This window comes from Tiliqua scincoides, chromosome 3 (genome assembly GCF_035046505.1).
Source record: "Tiliqua scincoides isolate rTilSci1 chromosome 3, rTilSci1.hap2, whole genome shotgun sequence".
Taxonomy (NCBI): domain Eukaryota; kingdom Metazoa; phylum Chordata; class Lepidosauria; order Squamata; family Scincidae; genus Tiliqua; species Tiliqua scincoides.
In genome coordinates, this window is record NC_089823.1 from 140,537,008 (window position 1) to 140,557,785 (window position 20,778).

General features: G+C 42.7%; 1 protein-coding gene across 2 annotated transcripts in view; it reads left to right on the plus strand.

The window, feature by feature from the left end:
* Positions 1-16,547, plus strand: part of TSPAN14 (tetraspanin 14) — a 48,100-nt gene extending 31,553 nt beyond the window's left edge. For both annotated transcript variants that reach the window (XM_066620860.1, XM_066620859.1), the window contains 7 exons: positions 2,601-2,651; positions 5,410-5,556; positions 8,362-8,532; positions 10,718-10,843; positions 11,077-11,121; positions 14,223-14,342; positions 15,231-16,547. In XM_066620860.1, the coding sequence (XP_066476957.1) occupies positions 2,601-2,651; positions 5,410-5,556; positions 8,362-8,532; positions 10,718-10,843; positions 11,077-11,121; positions 14,223-14,342; positions 15,231-15,302 (732 nt within the window). In that variant the 3' untranslated portion in view covers positions 15,303-16,547. The remainder of the gene's footprint in view (positions 1-2,600; positions 2,652-5,409; positions 5,557-8,361; positions 8,533-10,717; positions 10,844-11,076; positions 11,122-14,222; positions 14,343-15,230) is intronic.
* Positions 16,548-20,778: the final 4,231 nt, after the last annotated feature.

Sequence of the window (20,778 nt, forward strand, 5' to 3'; positions counted from 1 at the left end):
TTTATCGTTGCGCGAGGCATTCGTCTTGCGAGGCATCGTACATTGATTTTAATGTTTCTAGTCTGACAACTAGACTGTGCATCTCTTTATTTCACCGAATACTTCACTGTTAACACTTTATTTCACTGTGACACCTTTTGTACTTGGAGAAGAAATATTCTCACACTGGGTCGCTCTTACAATGTGCATCCATGGCAGGTGCTAGTTTTGTAACCAGGTGCTAGTTGAAATCGGTGCTTGAAGCTTCTTCTTTCCTCTTCCCTTCCCACTTCTTCTCCTTCCCACTGTTCTTTCGGTTTTAATCTGCTCTTTCTCCTCTATCACAGTGGTTCTCAAACCCATTAGCGCTTTTTAGAATGATAATCTGTCAGGACCCACTGGAAGTGATGTCATTAATCTGGAAGTGATGTCATGGCCGAAAGTGACATCATCAAACCCAGTCTTTTTAGGGGTGACCAGAAACTTTTAAATTTACAAACATATCTGCTTATAGTTGGAGTCTCCTGAGTATGCAGAAATGTACCTGTTATGTACCAGATGATAGGCACTCAGACACCTCCATTCAATAGAATGTGATTAATGGGTTTATGTAGCAGTAGTAACTGAGCTGGCTGAGTGATCAAACTGTTACGAAGTATAAAATCGCGCTTGGGTGCACCTCTGCGGGCAAAGATGGTTTACAAAGGAAAGCAACCTATGTGTGTCTAAAACTTGAATGTAAGACCTTGTAAGAGGTCTATGTGTGTCTAAAACTTGAATGTAAGACCTTGTAAGAGGTCTTGTAAGAGGATCTACAACAAAGTACTGCATCTTCCCATTAATTTGTTCACCTTAGCTGTTCTCCCCCACCCCACAAAAGCAATTAGGGTTATAATGTAAGACCTTGTAAGAGGTCTTGTAAGAGGATCTACAACAAAGTACTGCATCTTCCCATTAATTTGTTCACCTTAGCTGTTCTCCCCCACCCCACAAAAGCAATTAGGGTTATAATGATTTAGTCAGACTTATAGACTTCCATCTTTATCAGGAACACCAAACTGATACATTTTTAAGATTGTTGAGAATTCTTTCCCTCCTCTGCATTCTCAGAAACTCGCACCTTGCCCTTCGGTGCCTGTTTGGAGACACGAACAGCTCAGAGTTTTCCAGAAGCCAAAACAGTTTTTTAAAATAGCATTAAGATTAACTTTGTTTTACCTTAGGAATAGGCACAAATGCAAGTTGTGGTGTACAAATGAGGACGATTAAGTACAGTAGAAGATGTGTGGTGCTTTTACCAGTAAGCTTTTTCTGAAGGTGATGATTTTTAACAGGAAAGCCATACTCTGCAAACAGTACTATTTTTTTTTTTTAGCTGTTTGCTGGTTGGAAGATCCTGGGATGTACTACATTGAGATTGCTGCCTAATAGTCCTCATGCATGGGTGCAGTTGAAGTTAATGGTTAATATGGTTGAAGTTAACTATGGAACCATGAAACAGTGAGAATTTTTCCATTGCCGCTGAAAAGATCCTTTAGTGGTGGAAATTGAGCCTGGAAGATGAACTTCTTTCTTTACCTTTTTCATGGTCTTCCAACTGATGTGTGAAGACTGGGGCGAGAACATGGACTCAAAAGTTCTTGTACCTTGTATGAGTGTTCAAGGACACTCAAATCCAATTCAAAAATATCAGCTTTCTCTGTTTCTACCAGCAGACATGTTTTTTTTTTTCAGAGCTGACAAATGTGTAGTAGACAGGAACAGATGAGACCAAGTTGTTAAAGGGCAGCGAAGGGTCACCTGGTCATGCTTGGATCAAAGAGGCCTATGGGAACTTTAAGGTGGAATCTAATATACGTAGAGGAAGGAATTAGTTGATCACATCCTCTTCCAGTTCCACAATGACATTTCAACTGAAACAGTATATTGTATCCTGCCTTCCAGCCTGCATGACTTGGAATAAGAGTGTGTTTTTGTTTGTTCTGAGTACATCAAAGCATTTCTCCTGTGAAGATGTTTGAATGTTTGCCCTTTGGTCTCATGCTGGGTAATAGTCAACAAGCAGAAATGGCACCCAGCTGAGTTAACTGTTGGGAGCTCAGAACAAACTGCTTTTGCAGAGACAGGAGGGTGAAACACACATTTGTGTGAGAGGAAATCTAGATGAATATTGTCTCAGTCAAAGGATCATGTTGGTTTTTGTAAGAAGGAAAACAGAACACTGATCAGTTCTAAGATAAGCATAAACAAGTCCCAGAAATTCAGTGTGCAGGTAACAGTGTTTTCTTCTCCCTACCAGTTTATCTGATTTAGTTCATCCCTATTTCATCTTGATTTGACCACCTCCAGAGAAACACTTTGCGATGTTTAGAGTCACGATGAAGCCCAGTGTGTTCTGTAGAGCACTCTGTATGCATGTGCATGTGCGCTGCTGTGCATCATACAGTTGTAACAGTGCCATCTGGTGTGGCACTTATATGCCCATCTGTGTCCCAAGATCCTTTCCTGATCACGTGACTTCCTAATGGGAGGGGACAGAACTTTATGTACTTATTGCATCATAGTGATGACTAAACAATGCTTTGCAGTGAGTAATACATTTGCATTTTTTCCCCACTTAGTTAGCTGGAGTTGCTTTTCTTGGAGTTGGTCTTTGGGCCTGGAGTGAAAAGGTAAGAAAATTGACTGTGTTGACTGAATCTGCTGCTGCTTTATCTTGGACAGAAAGCTCCCATTGATGCCAGTGCTAAGCAATTAGTAAATGTCTCATCTTGTTAGGCTCCACATCTCCTGAATGGGAAACTGGGAAGAAAGAGAGAGGCCCTTTTCAAATATTTTAGCTTCAAGCATGGAAGTTGTGCCATTTCCCCACCTTAATCTCAGCTGCTAATTCACTTGTGGATCATACCCTCATGATATTTTTCCTATCCTAAGCTGCACTGGCACAGTGGAGCCATATGGATGAGGGGTGTAGTGTCAAAAGTGCCTTTTTCTGCTCTCTACCCTAACCCTAACCCTACAGTTATCTCAGATCCCAATCCTGAGCTTACGCCGCTGGTGGTGAGTGCCGCAAACGTGCCGTAAAGCATGTTTGCTGGTGGGTCGCCAGCGCTCTACTGCTTGGCGGTTGCGCACAGACTGTTGGGCTGTGGAAATGAGGGGGGAGGTGGGGAGGTGGTGTACCAGGGGAGGGAGCAGGGTAGCATCCAGAGCCTTTGTGCTGGGCCATGAGCGTGACACAGATGCTCTTGATTCTATGGCAGCCCAAGGGTTGCTGCAGAATCAAGTAGATCCATTGAGGGGCCACTTGCCTTACCTGAGGGAAGGGGACAAAATTCCCTTTCTCTGGAGATGCCGCCGTTGCTGCCCAGTTAGTGCTTAAGATGCCACTGCAGCTGTTTTTGGCACCGCGGCAGCTCTGCACTCCGGGCAGCATAGGGTTGGGCTGTCTGCCAGATAAGACTTGTGCCACATTTATCTCTATGACTTGTCTCCAAGAGCTTCAGATGTACATAATTCTACATTACATATGTCTTGGTAATAAATGCTGTGTTGGATCCAAAGGTGCCTTCTGCATATGGGAGTGTGCTGTAAACCTCACGCTGCATGGAATCAGTGAAGCTAAATCAAATATCATGATCTGTTTGCCCAAGCAGAAGCATGAGAACTGTGATAAAATGTACTGAATCTTGCACTGCACAGACTTCTCTGCTAGTGTTTTGTATAAGTGTGTTCCTTCTGCTCTCCCACTCTCAGTGTGTGTTCAAAAAGAATTCTTCTCGTTTTGAAACCAACTTTTAAAATTTGCCTTGCTACTGAATTCTAGTTTGCATTTTTGGTTTCACTTTGGATGGATAAGGCTACTTCCCTTTCTCTTGTTTTGTTAGCTGGCAACATGATTTAAAAGCGAATCTGGGGCTTATGCCAGGAAAGCTCCTTGATAAATACTGTACCCACGGAGCAATTCATCTTTAGATGTTGTTGATGTAGAACATGACTGCCATCCTATTGGCTTTTATTATAAGTTCCTCCCATTGCACATAAGTGCTGTAATTTACTTTTCCCCTTAAGTTTCTGAAGGATATTTGAGAGCAGGTGTCTGAATGGAACAACCTGAACACCTAAAACATTTTAAGGTGCACTATAAGCATTTAGGAATCTAAAAGCAAACAAAGCCCTCTGTCTGTCAGATTTTAAAAAAAAGAAACTTGTTAATGTGGTGGCCATGGTAGCCACTTCATCCACTGCAAGACTCTTATTTTTCCATATGCTGAAATTGCTGCTTACAGTAATGCTAACAAATGTTTCCTATTTCATAGCAGAAATAAAATCCATGTCACATTGCTCAGCTTGTTAGAGCCATCTAGTGGAGGCCTGTTTTGGCTGGCAGAATTGATATATATATGGGGGGGGGGAGATTTCACACATTACAGAATAGAAAACAGAGGTTTGTCACTTGCGCTTATACTTGTTGGGGGACTGTAGCCACTCCTGGCTTGTGTATCTGTATGCAATGTGGTTTTTTTCGAACACATGCTGGCTGCATTCTTCATGTTTTTGTGTTTAGGTATATACAGCATCTTAAGTGTGCACCTTAGATGTTTTATGTATGGAGTGGCCCTTAAACTTGATGGTTTTTGCAGTTCTTCTCCTTGCAATATCCAGCAGTTGCCTGCCTGAAATTTGTAGAAACTACCTCTGCTACGAAAGAAGTAAAATAAAAACCCAAGTCCGTTCCTTTCTCCCCCCCCCCCGATAGAATTGTACTGGGCTCTCGATGCATTCAGACATTCCTGTCAAAGGATCCATTTTTTGTAAAGCTGACAATCTATTCTGACTGTAGATCATATTGTTGTCTTTTTTATATTGCCTTTATTACTTTGTATTTTTATGCTGCTATCTGAATTCTCTGATGAAAACGAAGGATAAAAATCTTTAAAATATATGGCTTATGAGCAGATGGTGTGTAGTCTGTGCTAAATGTCAGGATTCCATGTCAAGAGTTCTTCAACCAATATAATTTATGCAGGTTGTGCAATTTTTCACAATTGCTGTATTTTGCACAATTCATTGGAAGAACAAGGGCCCTGAAGTCCCACCCCAAAGCCTGGAAAAATTCCTATTCAACCATTTCTCTGGCATCCGAGATTACAGTATGCTTTCTCATTTTATTTTTGCTGCTATAATGGCTAGAAACTTGCTTGTTTTTGTAAATGGGAGCTGAGGTTTTCAGGAAACTATGCTGAACTTACTGCTGCGTACTACACTTTTGTTTTTTTTTCTCTGGAATTCTGTCATATGCATAGCTCTGCTTTTGAGTGTAAGAGAAGGTATCATTTAGCAGCAGGAGAATACGGAGAAATTCAAAGAGATAACTAATTAGTGCAAGTCGAGCATCCCCATAATTGCTTCATCTTCATTCTTTTTCAGGGTGTGTTGTCTGACTTATCCAAAATGACCCGTGTCCATGGCTTTGACCCCGTGTTCCTTGTCTTGTTTGTTGGAGGGGTGATGTTCATTCTGGGGTTTGCTGGCTGTGTTGGAGCCATACGTGAGAACATCTGCCTTCTGAAATTCGTAAGTAACTGGCTTGTGGACTCTTAAGTGTCTTGTTGCTTGGGGACAAGGACAGGTTGGATTCCACGATGCAAGTCAGTAAGCTAGCAGAACAGGTGATGAACTGATCAAATAAATTGATGCGATTTGGGATGCTTTCACAGACTGGTGTTCTACAAGCAGTGGCCAGTTGTACCTGCTGGGTGGCAAGTTGGGATGTGCTTGTTCATTTTGTAAAGTGAGTGTGAGGGTAATGAAAAAGAAATATTAAGGATGGCAGCAACTAAGGAGCAGCAACTGTTACCCTGCACATGCCCAATCTTGTCTGATCTCGGAAGCTAAGCAGGGTCAGGCCTGGTTAGTACCTGGATGGGAGACCGCTTGGGAATACCAGGTGCTGTAGGCTTATACCATAGTCTTTCGAGACTGAAGGTTGCCAACCAACCAAGGATGGCCTTTCTAACAATGAATGTGAGAAATGTTTACTATTGTACATCTTATACCTCACATCTTTTTTTAATAGTAGTATCGAGGAAGGTATGCGAGACGTTGATTATATACAGGTTTTGAAATTCCTCATTTTATATGTGAATAAAGCCATCACCACCTACAATAAAAACCAGAGTTTGCAAATTCATTTTATTTGGATGACTTATCAGTTAAGGAGATTGACCAACCAAGAAATATTAGACAGCCCTGCTCTGCTTTTAAACACTCTGTGAAATAAGCTCAAAATTGAGTTTATTCATCTGCTCTTAACCTTTCAAGGAGCACAGTACAGAGTCCTCTATAGATGAGATCACGCATTCTACTTGGTATTGGCCTATGCTTTGGGCTAGCCAATGGACTCGCTGGAATTTTGTGCTTAGATGTAGTTTTTCTGCACATCTAATGGTTGCACCAAGCCGTTATGAAACAGTGAAAAGAATTTATTCTTGAAATGACAGGGTGTGGATTTATTGTTGTACAGAGAACATAGGATTGAATCCAGAATAAAAAATATAGGACAGATTATAGATCTTTGGACGAAAAGGCATTCATTTTAAAGTATGGCGGAAGTTGTTTTTGCTCACATTGTCTCTATCACAAAAATATGTGCCTCAAGAATGCAGCAAATGAAACATCACTACCAACACACTTGAGAAAGTACATCTGATTTAAGATAGATAATATGTTTACCATGTGATCAGCTACCCCCAGTACTTGCTTTCAGTGGAGAAAGGGAGTGTGTGGCAATTTAATTGGAACTGTGGTACAGGGGAAAGGAGGCTTTAAGCCTTTCCCTGACAAATAGAAGGTGGTGTGGCATGAGTAAAAGTGTTTGTTTCTGGTAAGCAAGATAGGTTTTTAGTCTTACTGAACACAATGGGCTTACTTCTGAGTAAAGTAAATGATACAGTTTTAAAACTCCTATAGGCATGGGGGGAATCTTAGCTGATCTCATGATAGAGGGAAAAGTTAAAAACCTACCCCCCCTTTATTGATGTGTGTGTGTGTGTGTGTGTGTGTGTGTGTGTGTGTGTGTGTTTCATGTCTTATGAAAAGTAAAAAAATGCAAAATATAAATCTTGTCAACAACACATTGGATTTAATATTGGAGTTATCTAGAGCAGGGGTGCCCAAACTCCGGCCCTGGGGCCACTTGCGGCCCTCGAGGACTCCCAGTGCGGCCCTCAGAGAGCCCCCAGTCTCCAATGAGCCTCTGGCCCTGCGGAGATTTGTTGGAGCCCGCACTGGCACGATGCAACTGCTTTCAGCGTGAGGGTGACTGTTTGACCTCTCACGTGAGCTGTGGGATGAGGGCTCCCTCCACTGCTTGCTGTGTCACGTCTGTGACGCAGCAGTGGCAGTGAAGGAAAGGCCAGCCTTGCTTTGTGCAAGGCCTTTTATAGGCCTTGAGCTATTGCAAGACCGTCATTCATTCATATAAGTTCATCTTTAATATATTCATTTATGTAAATTTATTCAAATTTTTAAATGTAAATAAATTCTTTTTTCCCCCCAGCCCCCGACACAGTGTCAGAGAGATGATATGGCCCTCCTGCCAAAAACTTTGGACACCTCTGATCTAGAGGAAGTCATGCAACTCTGAGAACTTATATAAATTTTTTTGAAAATGTTTAATTTTTTAAAATCATTTTTTCTCCTGCTCCATTTTGATACATGGGTTACAACAAAAATGTGCTACTTTTATTTTCCAAGTCTAATATTTTGGAAGATCTCATTTTCTCTGCCTGGCTTGCTTGTTTGTTTGTCAAGTACAGAGAATTACGGCACTATGTTCTAATATATTTCACAAATTGCTACAACCAAGCAAGAATATACAGGTCTTTCACTGCAACTTTTTCTGGACCCTGTGTTTTTTCCTTGACTCAGATTTATGTTCAAACTCTCTAAATGAAAAGCTTTCAAACTTGCTACCTTATGGGAGTCAGTTTCCACATTAGCTTGCCTGCTGAACTACAACTGCTTGTGGAGACTTCTGGGGCATAGTCTAGAATTCACTCAGGTCTGTCATCCTATACGAATTTTGACCTTTGCTTTAGAGTGCACCCAATGTCATCCCCCGACCCAGTCCTTGTGTTTCAGAGACCAGTAGTGAGGGGGCAGACTGCTATCCAGTTTCCCTGCAAGATCTTGCAGGGAATCATGGAAGATTTTCAATAATCTTCTCACTGATGAACTTCTGAGGAGCTCCAAGATTCACTGGAATACAGTTTGAAAGCCACTGACCTAGTACTCTTAAACACATATTGCACTAATTTCTCTTCTCATTTCTCTCATTTCTCTTCTCAAAATTGTGTTCCTTGCTTCTCTATCTTGCAGTTCTGTGGCACAATTGTGCTTATCTTCATCCTGGAGATGACAGCTGCTGCGCTGGCTTTCTTGTTCCAGGATTGGGTGAGGGACCGGGTGGAGACATTCTTCAAGAACAACATTAAGTTTTACCGGGATGATATTGACCTGCAGAACCTCATAGATTCACTGCAGACATTGGTATGTACTTCAGCTGCATGTCTTGTATTGGCAACCTTCAGTCTCGAAAGACTATGGTATCGCGCTCTGAAAGGTGGTTCTGGCACAGCGTCTAGTGTGGCTGAAAAGGCCAATCCGGGAGTGACAATCCCTTCCACACCGGGAGCAAGTGCAGTCTGTCCCTGTTCTGTCTCCCTGGCTATGGGCCTTCCTTCTTTGCCTCTTTGCCTCAGACTGTTGGCCAAGTGTCTCTTCAAACTGGGAAAGGCCATGCTGCACAGCCTGCCTCCAAGCGGGCCGCTCAGAGGCCAGGGTTTCCCACTTGTTGAGGTCCATCCCTAAGGCCTTCAGATCCCTCTTGCAGATGTCCTTGTATCGCAGCTGTGGTCTACCTGTAGGGCGCTTTCCTTGCACAAGTTCTCCATAGAGGAGATCCTTTGGGATCCGGCCATCATCCATTCTCACGACATGACCGAGCCAACGCAGGCGTCTCTGTTTCAGCAGTGAATACATGCTAGGGATTCCAGCACGTTCCAGGACTGTGTTATTTGGAACTTTGTCCTGCCAGGTGATGCCGAGGATGCGTCGGAGGCAGCGCATGTGGAAAGCGCTCAGCTTTCCAGAAAAGTTGGTTCTTGACACCAAGAAAAGTTTCCAGAAAAGTTGGTTCTTGACGCTGAGCTGCATGTCTATGGTTTCACAATTGTGAAAGCAATAGTGAAGGGAAGAGAGGCTTGGATACAGGTGACTGAAGGCCACAAAGGAAAGACTTATGGTCAAAGAGGGTGCAAAAATTTCACTGTCTTTTGAAGGCTAGACATTCCTGCTATTTTATTTTGTGCCGTCAGTGGTTTCTGTGGAGTATATTGCACGCGATTTTGCAGACTGTGGATTTGTCTGACCTGATGATCCCTGCATAGAGCCTCAACCTTTGTGGCAGGTCCTCAGTCACACTTTATTACTGTGGTAGCTGGCTCAAATCTTGTGGTAGCCTCTATCTGTGAGATGTGAGAGATGCTGTACATTGTCTAAAATCCAGTTTTGAAAGTCAGTGTGGAGTAGTAGTTAGAGGAAGTTCACACTTGACCATGAAGCTCTGTAGGTGATCTTGAATTGGAAGGTAGTGACCAGCCCAGATATCTTATCTCACAAGAAGGGAAAAAATAGGGTAACCCACTTATGTCACTTGGAAGAATGGTGGAATGCAAGTGCAATGAAATAGTAACTTATGAGCATTCTGTTTAAAATAACACTACATTCAGAGCCAAGCTACATGATTAGCAGACTCCCATGGCAACAGATAAGAATAGGCCCTCAGTTTGGCTATACTTGTCGTAAGAGGCGACTAAACAGCCACCGGGTAGATGGGACTCGTCAGCCTGGGAAGGCAGCTCATCTGAGAGAAGGAAAACTCTGATCCCAAACCTCCGCTGCCTTGTGGCTACATCCAGTTATGGAAAAGGCTTCAGGAGTCAACCTCGAGGCAAAATCCGGAGCCGGAGTCCCTGAGGCAGTTCTTGGCTGAACACAGTCACGTTCTGGCAACTCCTGCGACGCCGCTGGAACCAACCGTATTGGCCTCTGCCTTTCCATTGGACCATTTCAGCGACGTGGAGAGGGGGGATTTGCTGCATGGGTAACAGCCTATCCTCCATACCTACTTTACCCAGGCTTCATGCACTGGAGAGGACACTGTTCCAGAACCACCATTCAGAGCACGATACCATAGTCTTCTGAGACTGAAGGATGCCAACAAGAATGGCGACATTTATGGCTGTGCTGCTTGAGTGCTTACACACTCAGCTAGCATGCTGAGGAGGAAATTGTAGACTAGCAGCTTATACATGTTGTGCTTGTTTTGTATGTGCAGGAAACATATGTAGTGTGGTCAAACACCCAATTTCCTGTCTGGTGCCCAGCAACAGGTAGATAATGGGAGGATGCTGACTATGTACTTTGTCTCTTGGTCTGTAGATCTCTCCCACCAACTGCTGAACCAAATGAACCAGAAAATCAGAGTATTTTTGTGGTCTGGATGTGCTAGGAATGCTAGATGTCTAACTCTGACGTCTAACATCAACTCCTTGGCATGTATTTCCTTTTGTAATACAGATTTGCTAGTTAAGATTCCCATCTTGGGGAGTTGCTGGTAGCACTGAATGCTGTAGTGTAGCCTTACTGTAACAGAGTGATTTATCTCTTCCAGAACCATTGCTGTGGTGCTCAACATCCAAGCGACTGGGACCATAATATATATTTCAACTGCAGCAGCCTTAGTAAAAGCCGTGAGAGGTGTGGGGTCCCCTTTTCCTGCTGCATCGCAGATCCTGCTGTGAGCTATTTCCTTGCTTTTTTAAGTTCTATATTAATACAGTGGGGTGGGAAGGGAAGTGCTTCCTGAACAGTGTGAGTGCGTTTTTAAAGTTCTTTTCAAGTCTTGAATGAATGCCACTTCCGACAAAAGACTTTTCAAATCAGGATTCTGTGTTAATAGGAAATACGTATAAATCCTTTTGTGGTTGATAAGAGTACACTAAATCTTTCACTGTTTGTTTCTCTGTTCAGCAAAAGGTTGTGAACACGCAGTGTGGCTATGATGTCCGAAATATGGTGAGCACTTTCATTCTTAATGTTTTTCTCATATAACTTTCCCTGACTTTGTTGGCCTTAGTGGCTTCAGCTGGGCCAGCTGAATAGCAAAAAGAAGTATCAGGCAATGCCACTTCCAGGTGTGTTTGTGAACAACTGGAAGAAGAGGCACAAACTGTCTGTATCTGCAGCTGTGTCAAGGGTCCTATTCAGACCTTTTCCAGAATCATGCAGGAAACGGTTAGCTATCTCAGGGCACAATTCTAACCCATTTTCCAGCATTGACATAAGGGCAATGCAGCTATGAGGTAAGGGAACAAGCGTTCCCGCACTTTGAGGAGGCTTCAGTGAGTGCCACCCAACTGCAGCATGCAGCACACGTCCCATTGGCACAGCTATGCCAGTGCTGGAAAGCTGGTTAGGATTTAGGCCTAAGCTGTCCTTGACTTTGGTCATCTGCTCTTGGCCCGAGAGAATTCCCAGGTCCATTAGCTTCCCAAGTCTTAATTCACTTGTACAGTAGATGACTAAAATGTTTGGCAAGAGTGGTTGTCCATTGGGAATTTGGATGTGTGACATTCTTGAATGTCTCATGACCCGCAAAAGATTGTTGGCAGCCTTGGCCCAGGCTTTGGAACCTCTGTCGGAAGAAGGAAACCTCTGTGGGAGACAATGACGCCAAGATTCCACATTTCTGAGGTGGATGAGAATGTCCCTCATTTGTGCTCTAAATCTTTAGTGTGAGGGAGAAAGCAGGGAGGTATTTTTTCCCCCCCAAGACCCTTCTCAAGTAATGTGCTCAATTGGCTCATGTTCCTTTACCATGTTCTCAGATCTTCCTGTGTTGAGTTTTGTGTCTGTCAGCCACTGTGCTCTTCCTCAATACACATCACAAGCATACTTTTGTATGGTCAAGGCAGTTGCATGTATTTCAACCGGAAGAGAGGAGACATTGTCTTTCGGCTTATATAAAGCTGCTTCTCTAAGGCCAAATTTCAGCTGTTCTGATGTTCATATTTGTGTAACGTGTGTTCATGTACCATGTTCATTAGAATAGTATCAGTGGTAGGTCATTGTCCTTCAAAGCTTATAATAGTTTGGGTTTTAGCTACATCTATGCCTCATCAGCATTTTGACCTTTAAGGATATAATTAAAATGGAAGTGTTAATTTATTTTTTTCTGAGCCTTTTCTGATCATCTAGTTCATATCCAACTGGCCTTCTGCTCTTTGTAGCTGTTGAGTGCAGCTGGATAATCTGTGGCTGATACTTGTTGCATGGAAGTAGTTTGATGTGGCCGAAGCTCCAAATGTTATTGTTCTGGTGTCAGATACAAAAGGGCATTTGTGACACAAATTATGGACAAGAGTGTGATCTTCAGCACAGGGGTGGTTGAGCACCTGCCTTGAATACAGAAGGCCCCAGTTCAGTCCCTGACATCGCCAGGTAGGACTAGACCTGAGAACCTCTGCCGACTGGTGTAGCTGTAGACAGTTTGGCTTCCTTTGTTCCGGTAGATCAAGCATGATAAAAAATTCATGCACTGCTAGTTCACAAGCATTTACATATTTGATTTCATTTTAATTTTTTTTTTTTTTTGCAAAAGCAACTCCAGGTGGCTTATATCAGTAAAGCATAACATTTTTGACGAAAGAAATAGCAGTGAGCACACAAAAAAATGTTTATGTTGAGCTAAACAGGCCTCTACAGGGAGGAGGTTGGAACTACAACTTAAAAGACCCTGCTCCTAGAGGCCACCCACCACAACAGAGGTGCAGAGTCTCCTGGAGCAGGGCCTTGGATGTAGACTGGAGCATCTGGGGAGGCATGGAGGCATATACATGAGGAGGTGAGCCTTCCAAGTCCCAAACAGTTCAGTTCTTTAAAGGAAAGTGACCCTTCTTTTAAAGCAAGGGTCTCCAAACCCCAGCCCAGGGGCCAGATGCGGCCCGCCGCGAGCCTCTATCCGGCCCGCAGCCAGCCTCTTGTCCCCTGAAAGCCTCTGGCCTACTCGACTGAACATGACCAGAGCTGTGTTCTGATTGCATCTGGAGGGTGTTCTGAGGACCAGAGAGGCTGAGTGAATGAACCCACTCATTCGTTTATTCATTCATCTAAGTTCCATCTCTTATTTATTTAAATTTTATATTTAAATTTTTTTCTGGCCCTCAGCACTGTGCCAGATATTTCATGCGGCCCTCTGGCCCAAAAGTTTGGAGACCCCTGTTTTAAAGCACTAAATGGTTTGCCACCTGGGTAGCTGAATGTTGCAGTACCATTGGTAGGCAACATAAATTGAATACAACTGGGGTAGTGTGTTTCTGAGAGCGCAATCCTAACCCCTTATGTCAGTGCTTTCCAGCACTGGCATAGCAGTGCCAATGGGGCATGTGCTGCATCCTGCAGTTGGGTGTCACTCACGGAGGCAAAGTAAGGGAATGTTTGTTCCCTTACCCGAGAGCTGCATTACCCTTATGTCAGTGCTGGAAAGCACTGTCATAAGGGGTTAGGATTGTGCCCTAACTAGTAGTACCAACTAATAGCCTTGCTGCAATATGCAGCTTGATATCCCTTCATGTTGGTGTCCAGCAGCTGTGAGGATTGACAGCTTGATGTGTGAACCAATGCCATCCAAAAAAATTTTGTTTTTTAAGTTGGCATTCTCTATTTGGCTCTGTGGCAGCTCTTTTGCCCCCATAGATCATCATCTGATATTGCAGTTAGCCAATTATGAACACGTGTGTGTCTGTGTGTGTGTGTGTGTGTGTGTGTGTGTGTGTGTGTGAGAGGGAGAGGGAGAGGGAGAGGGATCTTGCCCATAGCTGGAATTCTCTGTGTGCTGAATTCCATGGCGGTTGACAAAAAGGGCAGACAAGGAGTAGTGAGTGCAAAATTCAGATTTCTGAGCTTCTTGGCATTCATTTTAGAAATTTTCCTTTTTTCCATTTGCGGAGTTAATACAAGTTGCAGAATCCCATTTTCCTTAGTTAGGTTTAGTGCAACCCTGCCTAGAGCTGACAGATTCCTGTTCAGAATTTTTAAAAAAATTAAATTAAAAAAAACTTTTTTAAAAATTATTTTTTAAAAAGCATGTGTAACTTCCCCCCATTTTCCTGTTGTAGTCAAAATCACGTTGGGAGGAGCGGATCTACACCAAGGGCTGCATCCCAGCATTAGAAGCCTGGCTACCCCGAAATATTTACATCGTGGCAGGCGTTTTTGTCGCAATTGCATTATTGCAGGTGAGTGGCTATTTGCTTGGTGTAGTAGTGATTTTTTTTTTAACTAACCTGCTGGTGATTGTCATCTTGTTCTTTGTGCAGTGAATCCAGGATAGCACACAATTGGGCAGTGTGCAGGCTTGGTTAAAACATGACAAACATGTCCATCAATAAAACTATATTGATACGCCCCTTTCGCCCAGAGTAAAAGGTTACAGAACTCTAGGTGTTTGTAAAGCAATCTTCATAAAACACTGTCTGACACAAAATTCACTGACTTCTTCCTCACCACTACCCCTGGCTAGACTTGGTAAAAGCTATTAATTTGCTTGGATCATCTGTTTTAAAAATTGCATTGGGGAGATGAGGTTATGTCTCCTAAATGTTACTTCTTATGTGCACTGTTCTGATAAAAGTTGGAACCACAAAACTATACTGCTAGTTCCTTTCCCCTGCTATGTTTGAGCCACTTGGTTGTGTCCCCTGAAAGGAAGCAGAAGAATAAATTCTTGGTGTAGGCAGGAAAATGCTTCTCGCATAGTTAAGCTCCTAAATCTTGCCCAATCTCAATGGCAAAACCATTGTAATTTTTTCCAACCTGAGATGCTGTGTGCAGTTCCTTTCACGGGATTTAACAAGACGAAACTGATTGAATCAAAGCCACTTGAGACTGAAAAGTCCTGTAACATTGTTTTCACAAGTGCTAAATAGTTTCTACAACTGGACTCTGTAATATTTAAGCACAATCACAAAAGGATTTTGGTTCCTCCTGGGGTCATACAAAGCTGCTTGAACTTGGAAAAGCAAAGGTGGCACATTCTATCCCTTTTGATTGTCTCTGGGAGAAACCCAAATTGTGAAACAGTTTCTTGCTTCTAAATATTTGTTTTTCTCTCTTCTCTTTGGTAGATATTTGGCATTTTCTTGGCCAGGACGCTGATTTCTGATATTGAAGCTGTGAAGGCAGGCTACCATTTCTGAAGGAAAAAGCATAGAGAACCTCTGTAGTAGCAAATTGATTTTCACTGCGGCTTACCTTGACAGCAAAGAGAGGAAACCTGAGCCCTAGAAAAGGCTTGATACGTCTACAGCTTAAAGCCATAATGTTTATTTTACAAATGTATAGCTGGATGTGACCCTGCTTACCTAGAAGTTGAAGCTGAGCGACCTAGCTCCTCTTCTCGCCTACTTCATGAATATTTTGATGACTCTGATCTTGTGAAGAGTGTTTTTATCTTCAGCCTTCTGTACACGGATGTGAAGGGCAGGCAGCAACAGACACTGCTACACATTCCTGCTTTGAAGATATTACTGTCATAAGAATACTGTCTTGGTTCTCCTTCAGAGGATTTTGAGCATCAAATTGTTGCATTCCAAATGTGTGGTGCCTAGAAGAAAGCCCCATGATGCCAAATGGTCACCTCCTAGGGAAGAGCAGGGAGGGGGCTCAGAGGAGATGTACATTAAATGCCTTTAAGAATGCTGAAAACTTGTGCAGGGAATATTGAGCGAGTTGACAAATTGAAGCATACACTGTATGAGCTTTTTAAGCAAGAGCCATATTTGTACAGATTTGGGGATGCCTAAAGCGGTCTAAAGTCTTAAGGGGAATCTTTACAGAAGTAAAGATTTGTATTTGGTCCCAATCTAATGTATAAACCATGTGCAAGAGATCTGAAGAAAGCACTGGAAGTATTTTTAAAAGGATTTGCATAGCCCTGAAAATCATGCCTACATGGAAGTAGCAGTAACTTGTATGTTCAAAAGCATTGAGCCAGAGGCCTCCTTGGGAAGGTTAAGACTGGGTTCTCATGCAGTTTCTTCTTTGTAGACTTTTGTAATATGGCACTATTTATAGACGTTTGAGCAAGAAAATGTGGTGTTTTATGATTTTGCTAACACTGTTTTGCATAGTACTAGTTTCTAAAACCATTTATCTGTTGGACTGAAATGGCTTGGTTTGTGAGATACATTGAAGCATACCTCTTGGGATATGCCCCATCCGTTTGCTTGCCTCTGAACAGAGTATCTCCTACCTCTTTTGTTGCTGTATATTAGCATTTGGGTCTGAGTGGACTCTGAAATGACTTTGACCACCCTATTAGGAAAACAGACATCTCCAGAGATATGCAAGCTCTCTCACACATTTAACAGCTCAGTAGTATGGGAGTGATGTATTTTCTTGTCGAACTCTTTTAAAGGTAAAAAAAGGTTGCTTTAATCTTTTCCACTCAGCTTGTGGTCTGGCAAATTAACTTATACCTGTCATATTGCAGCATTTGTCAGAAAACAAAATTCTCATCCTTTCCTTGTTGCTCATCCCTTCTTGTCCCTAAAAACAAAATTAAGACTTTTGAATGTTCCTCTTAAATCAGCCTTGTGGGCAGAAATCCCATGCAGTTGCCTCTGCTTCTCACCCAAGCCAAAAATACCCACTGGCAAAGGGCTCACATAAGTACAGGAAAGGAAGCCTTGTGGAGATTCTCCTTGATGGCAGATGAGATATGATGGCATGTTGAGTTTTTCTTTCAGGTCATGGGACACCACGTGTTATTTGCAACCAATAAGAGACCTAGCAAGTCCTGTTCTATGTTATTGGGAGCTCTCCACCTCCTGCTTTCTCTCACTTCCCCATAATAAGGCTTTTTTTTCCTTGGGGAATGGGAAGGAATGATGGAGGTGTGGTACAAGGCCTCATTCAAGTTGGGTCTGCTCAAAGAGGGGCTGTGAATAAATCAAATTAGGGATGCTTTATTTGAGGAGAGGTTTGCATTGTAGGCACACCCGCCTTTTGTATATTTGTCACATTTCTAAATTGGTCTACTCTAAAGCAGAATGTATGCATTCTTCCTGCACCAATAACTTTTCTACTGTTGTGCCTGTCTGGAATTGCTAAAACGAGAGGCATTAAGCACCTGGGAGTCTTGGCTCACAAATAGTGGGCTTCATTCTCCGTGTTGGATCATAAGTTATACAGCCCTGCCCTAGAGTCTGCATTTCACTAAAGGTTTAACAAGTATTTTATTTCCTCTCTAACAAAGTTGAATTTGGCCTTGTGGGAGCACTGAATGTGGTCCTCACTAAAATGGATGGCAAGTGTCTTTGTTTGGGATCATCGTTCAACCATTCCAGTTAAATGCCTCTGTGGAACACAGTTTTAGACAATGAAGAAACCCCGTCACAACAACAGCTCTACTTTGTGCACCTTCCTAACAAGGAAGCACTTTTATGTCTTTTAAACACATTGGGACAGAGTGTCTCAACACATGCGTAACTCATTGAAGACAACTGAAAAGTAACGGAACATAAATGGACATGACTGAAAAGCTGGATTGCGCCCAAGCTGTTTACTGCTTTTTTGTATCACCCTATTTTTCAGGGACTGCAGACATTTCTGCACTGCCTAACACGTGTGATGAAGTCTGTATTTTTGTAATTCTGTGGTGTTTGTTTTTTTACTGCATGTAAAATAAGCGACCCCCCCCCCAAAAGTATTTGTGTGATTCATTTATTGGGACATTTTTGCCAAACCACAAAATACCCTAGACCAGTATTTCTCAAACTATGGGTCAGGACCCACTAGTTTGGTCACAGACCAATTTCAGGTGCGTTGAGTAGCACCTAGCTCAGCCGCCATTGAAAATTCACAGCTGAAAATACAGGGCACAGAGCTGCTGGCCAAGGTGGCTCCCAGTGGGAGAGAGGCATGATGCTTTGGCCTGAATAGGGGGTAAGATAGGACACTGGAAAGGGGGGGGGAGGACAACATGGTTGGAGAAGGATCCAAGTCTGCCTTCTGTTTTGACTTCTGAGCTAGAATATTTGAATTCCAAGCTGTGCAAAATAACAGCACTAGCATGATGTGTAATGGGACCTTTGGCCGCTCACTGCTCAGGTTTGAAGCTTAAATTGATGGTTTCACTGCCTGCCATGACATCACTTTGGGAGGGGGCCCCGATAGATTGTCATTCTAAAAAGTGGGTCTCTGTATTGAAAAGTTTGAGAACCACAGCCTAGACAATTCTATAAAGCTGGGTTTAAAACCAGTGTTAAAGATTTCTGAGCCCATTTTCATGGGCTAATAAAATCTAGCCTGTGGAGATCTGAAGCTGAGCCTTTAACTATTTGACAATTAAAAGAAAAACTGATTCTGCAAGGTACAAGATGTACATCCTATAGAAAATGGATGCTTTGGTGAGCTGCTGATTCATGGTGGTAGTGTTTTTTGACAAAGGACGGGGGCACAACAGAAGCCTAGTCTGCCAGAGGGCTGGTCTGCTCCTAGAGAGAGTGGACAGTGTCTGCGGGTGGTGGTTCATCTGCATGATCTGGTGAAATCACTCCAGCCAAATATAAGGGCTTAGTTCAGATAACTAGCTTCTTCAGGAAATGGTAATGAGGCTTTGTGCATCATGTATTTACTGTGTTTTCTGTTACTGCAGCCACAAAAAATTCCTACTTGCTGATCTTTTTAAAGAAACAGCAGGATTCCCGGTTGCTGATTTGTTTTTGCTCTGGGCTCATCAGTTTGCCCCAGGTAATAAACTTAACGTCAACAAACTGCATAACTTGCGGCCTCTTAATAATCCATTTGGTGGCATGAGATTTGAAAAAAGGATGCAGGAGGCTTGCAAATGATGAGGCCTCAGAAGTCATCTAGAGGATAATTTCCATATCCCAATCTAGTAAATAAGCGGCAGCAGCGGCCTGTTAAAAAGAGCCAGCAGGCAAAATCCATGGCTGATGAATATCAAACAGGGCTGTGGATTTAGCAGCAAAGAGCCAGTTCTTCTGAGGAGACCTCCCCAGTTATTGCTAGTTATCCTTTGGCCTGCTTAAAGACTTAATTTGGACACAATTCAGAGAATGCTGCTTCTGGCCAAGCCTCTTTGTAAAGAGAGGGAGTTGCACAAGAGTGACTTTAATAGATTGTGCACTTAAATTTCTGCTTCCTCTCTTCTGATCTTGTCTCAAGACAACAGCATTTGTTATCCCAGTATTTGCCAAGCATCTGCTTGCAGAAGGACGCTTTTCTTCTGAATTAAAATTAGAAGTGCCATTCCTTTCTGCAGCCAAAACAATTTTTTTTAGTATGTTGTTGAATTGCTGGTTCATTGGAGAGCCTATCCCCTCTGTGTCTTCCTGGGTCATAGCTCTGGGCATGTCCCCTGCTGGGAAGGAGGCACACCCAAAGAGTAGTGATGCAGAACCCAGAGTGATGTAATAGGCAGCCTCCTATGAGTGGGTAATATTTTTTTTTTCCTTTGCAGCACACAAAGAATTACTTAGTTGTGCAGTGAGATGTTTCCCCTTAGTATACTTAAAACCTAAGCAGTGCTGCTTAACTATGTTTTTTGGACAACAGCCACTTGGCTCATAAATAAAGTGACAAATAGCATTATATTCTTTCTCGACCAACTTATTTTTTTAAGTAACTATCTGCAGGTAGGGTACACCTTTACAAAATGTGCATTGCTGAGTTAATATGAGAAATCATTTATTAGAACATGTACACATACGACTTTTCTATGAACCACCACAGACATTAATTGCTTCTTAAATTTGGATGTATTTTGAAGTCTAGACATAATGACCTCCTTTCCCCCTGTGAAATCAAACAAATCTTGTTCTACCATTTTCCTTGAAGATGGTTTATATTATCTGGGTCTCTGTCTTGCATCCTATATGGTTCCCAAACTATGCATTATGAGGCACTTGCCAGGGCATTGTGGTCCACCTGCTTCCCCAGTAGGGACATTGTGTTGTGCCACTCCAAACAGCGTTTGGAGGCTTGGTGAAGTGGGAAGAGCTCCAGTACATGAAAACTGCTTGCTGGGAAAAGCTTTACTGCCTGCCCCTGAATTCCTTACCACTGTCTGAAGGGGCTTGTGATGTCTCCAAACTCAGAAGTGACTGGCAATGGCATGATCACCAGCCACTTCTGGAAGCTGCTTGCTATGAAGCAGCGTGCAAGGCATTGCGAGTCCCAACAGTTTGGGAAGTGCTGCTCCATGTATATTTACCTGTTCAAAAGCACTGTTTAAATTACAAAGTATCAGTAGCAGATTGTATCAGTATTCCACCTGTCTAATCCTGTGGTAATTCTTAAAACAGTCGTGCAAAATAGACCCATAGTGCATTTGGGGGGGGGGGGTTGAGAAGAAACAACCTGAGAAAAGGGTGACATGCCTGAAGATAACCTCAGTAAATTCATAACAAAGTCAGAATTCAGACTGGAGACTTCCTGAGTTGTAACTCATCTCCTAGCCACCACATAACTCTTCTTAACAAGGGGAAGAAAGGGACAATTCCTTAATACTTGATGTTTACCCATTCAGGACTTTATACTACAGTAAAGTAACAGAATGGCCAGAAGATAAAGTGTAGCATGTATAGAAGTCCTATAAATTATTTTCCAGAATGCTGTGTGTTAAAAAGCCAAACTGTTTGCTAGTAA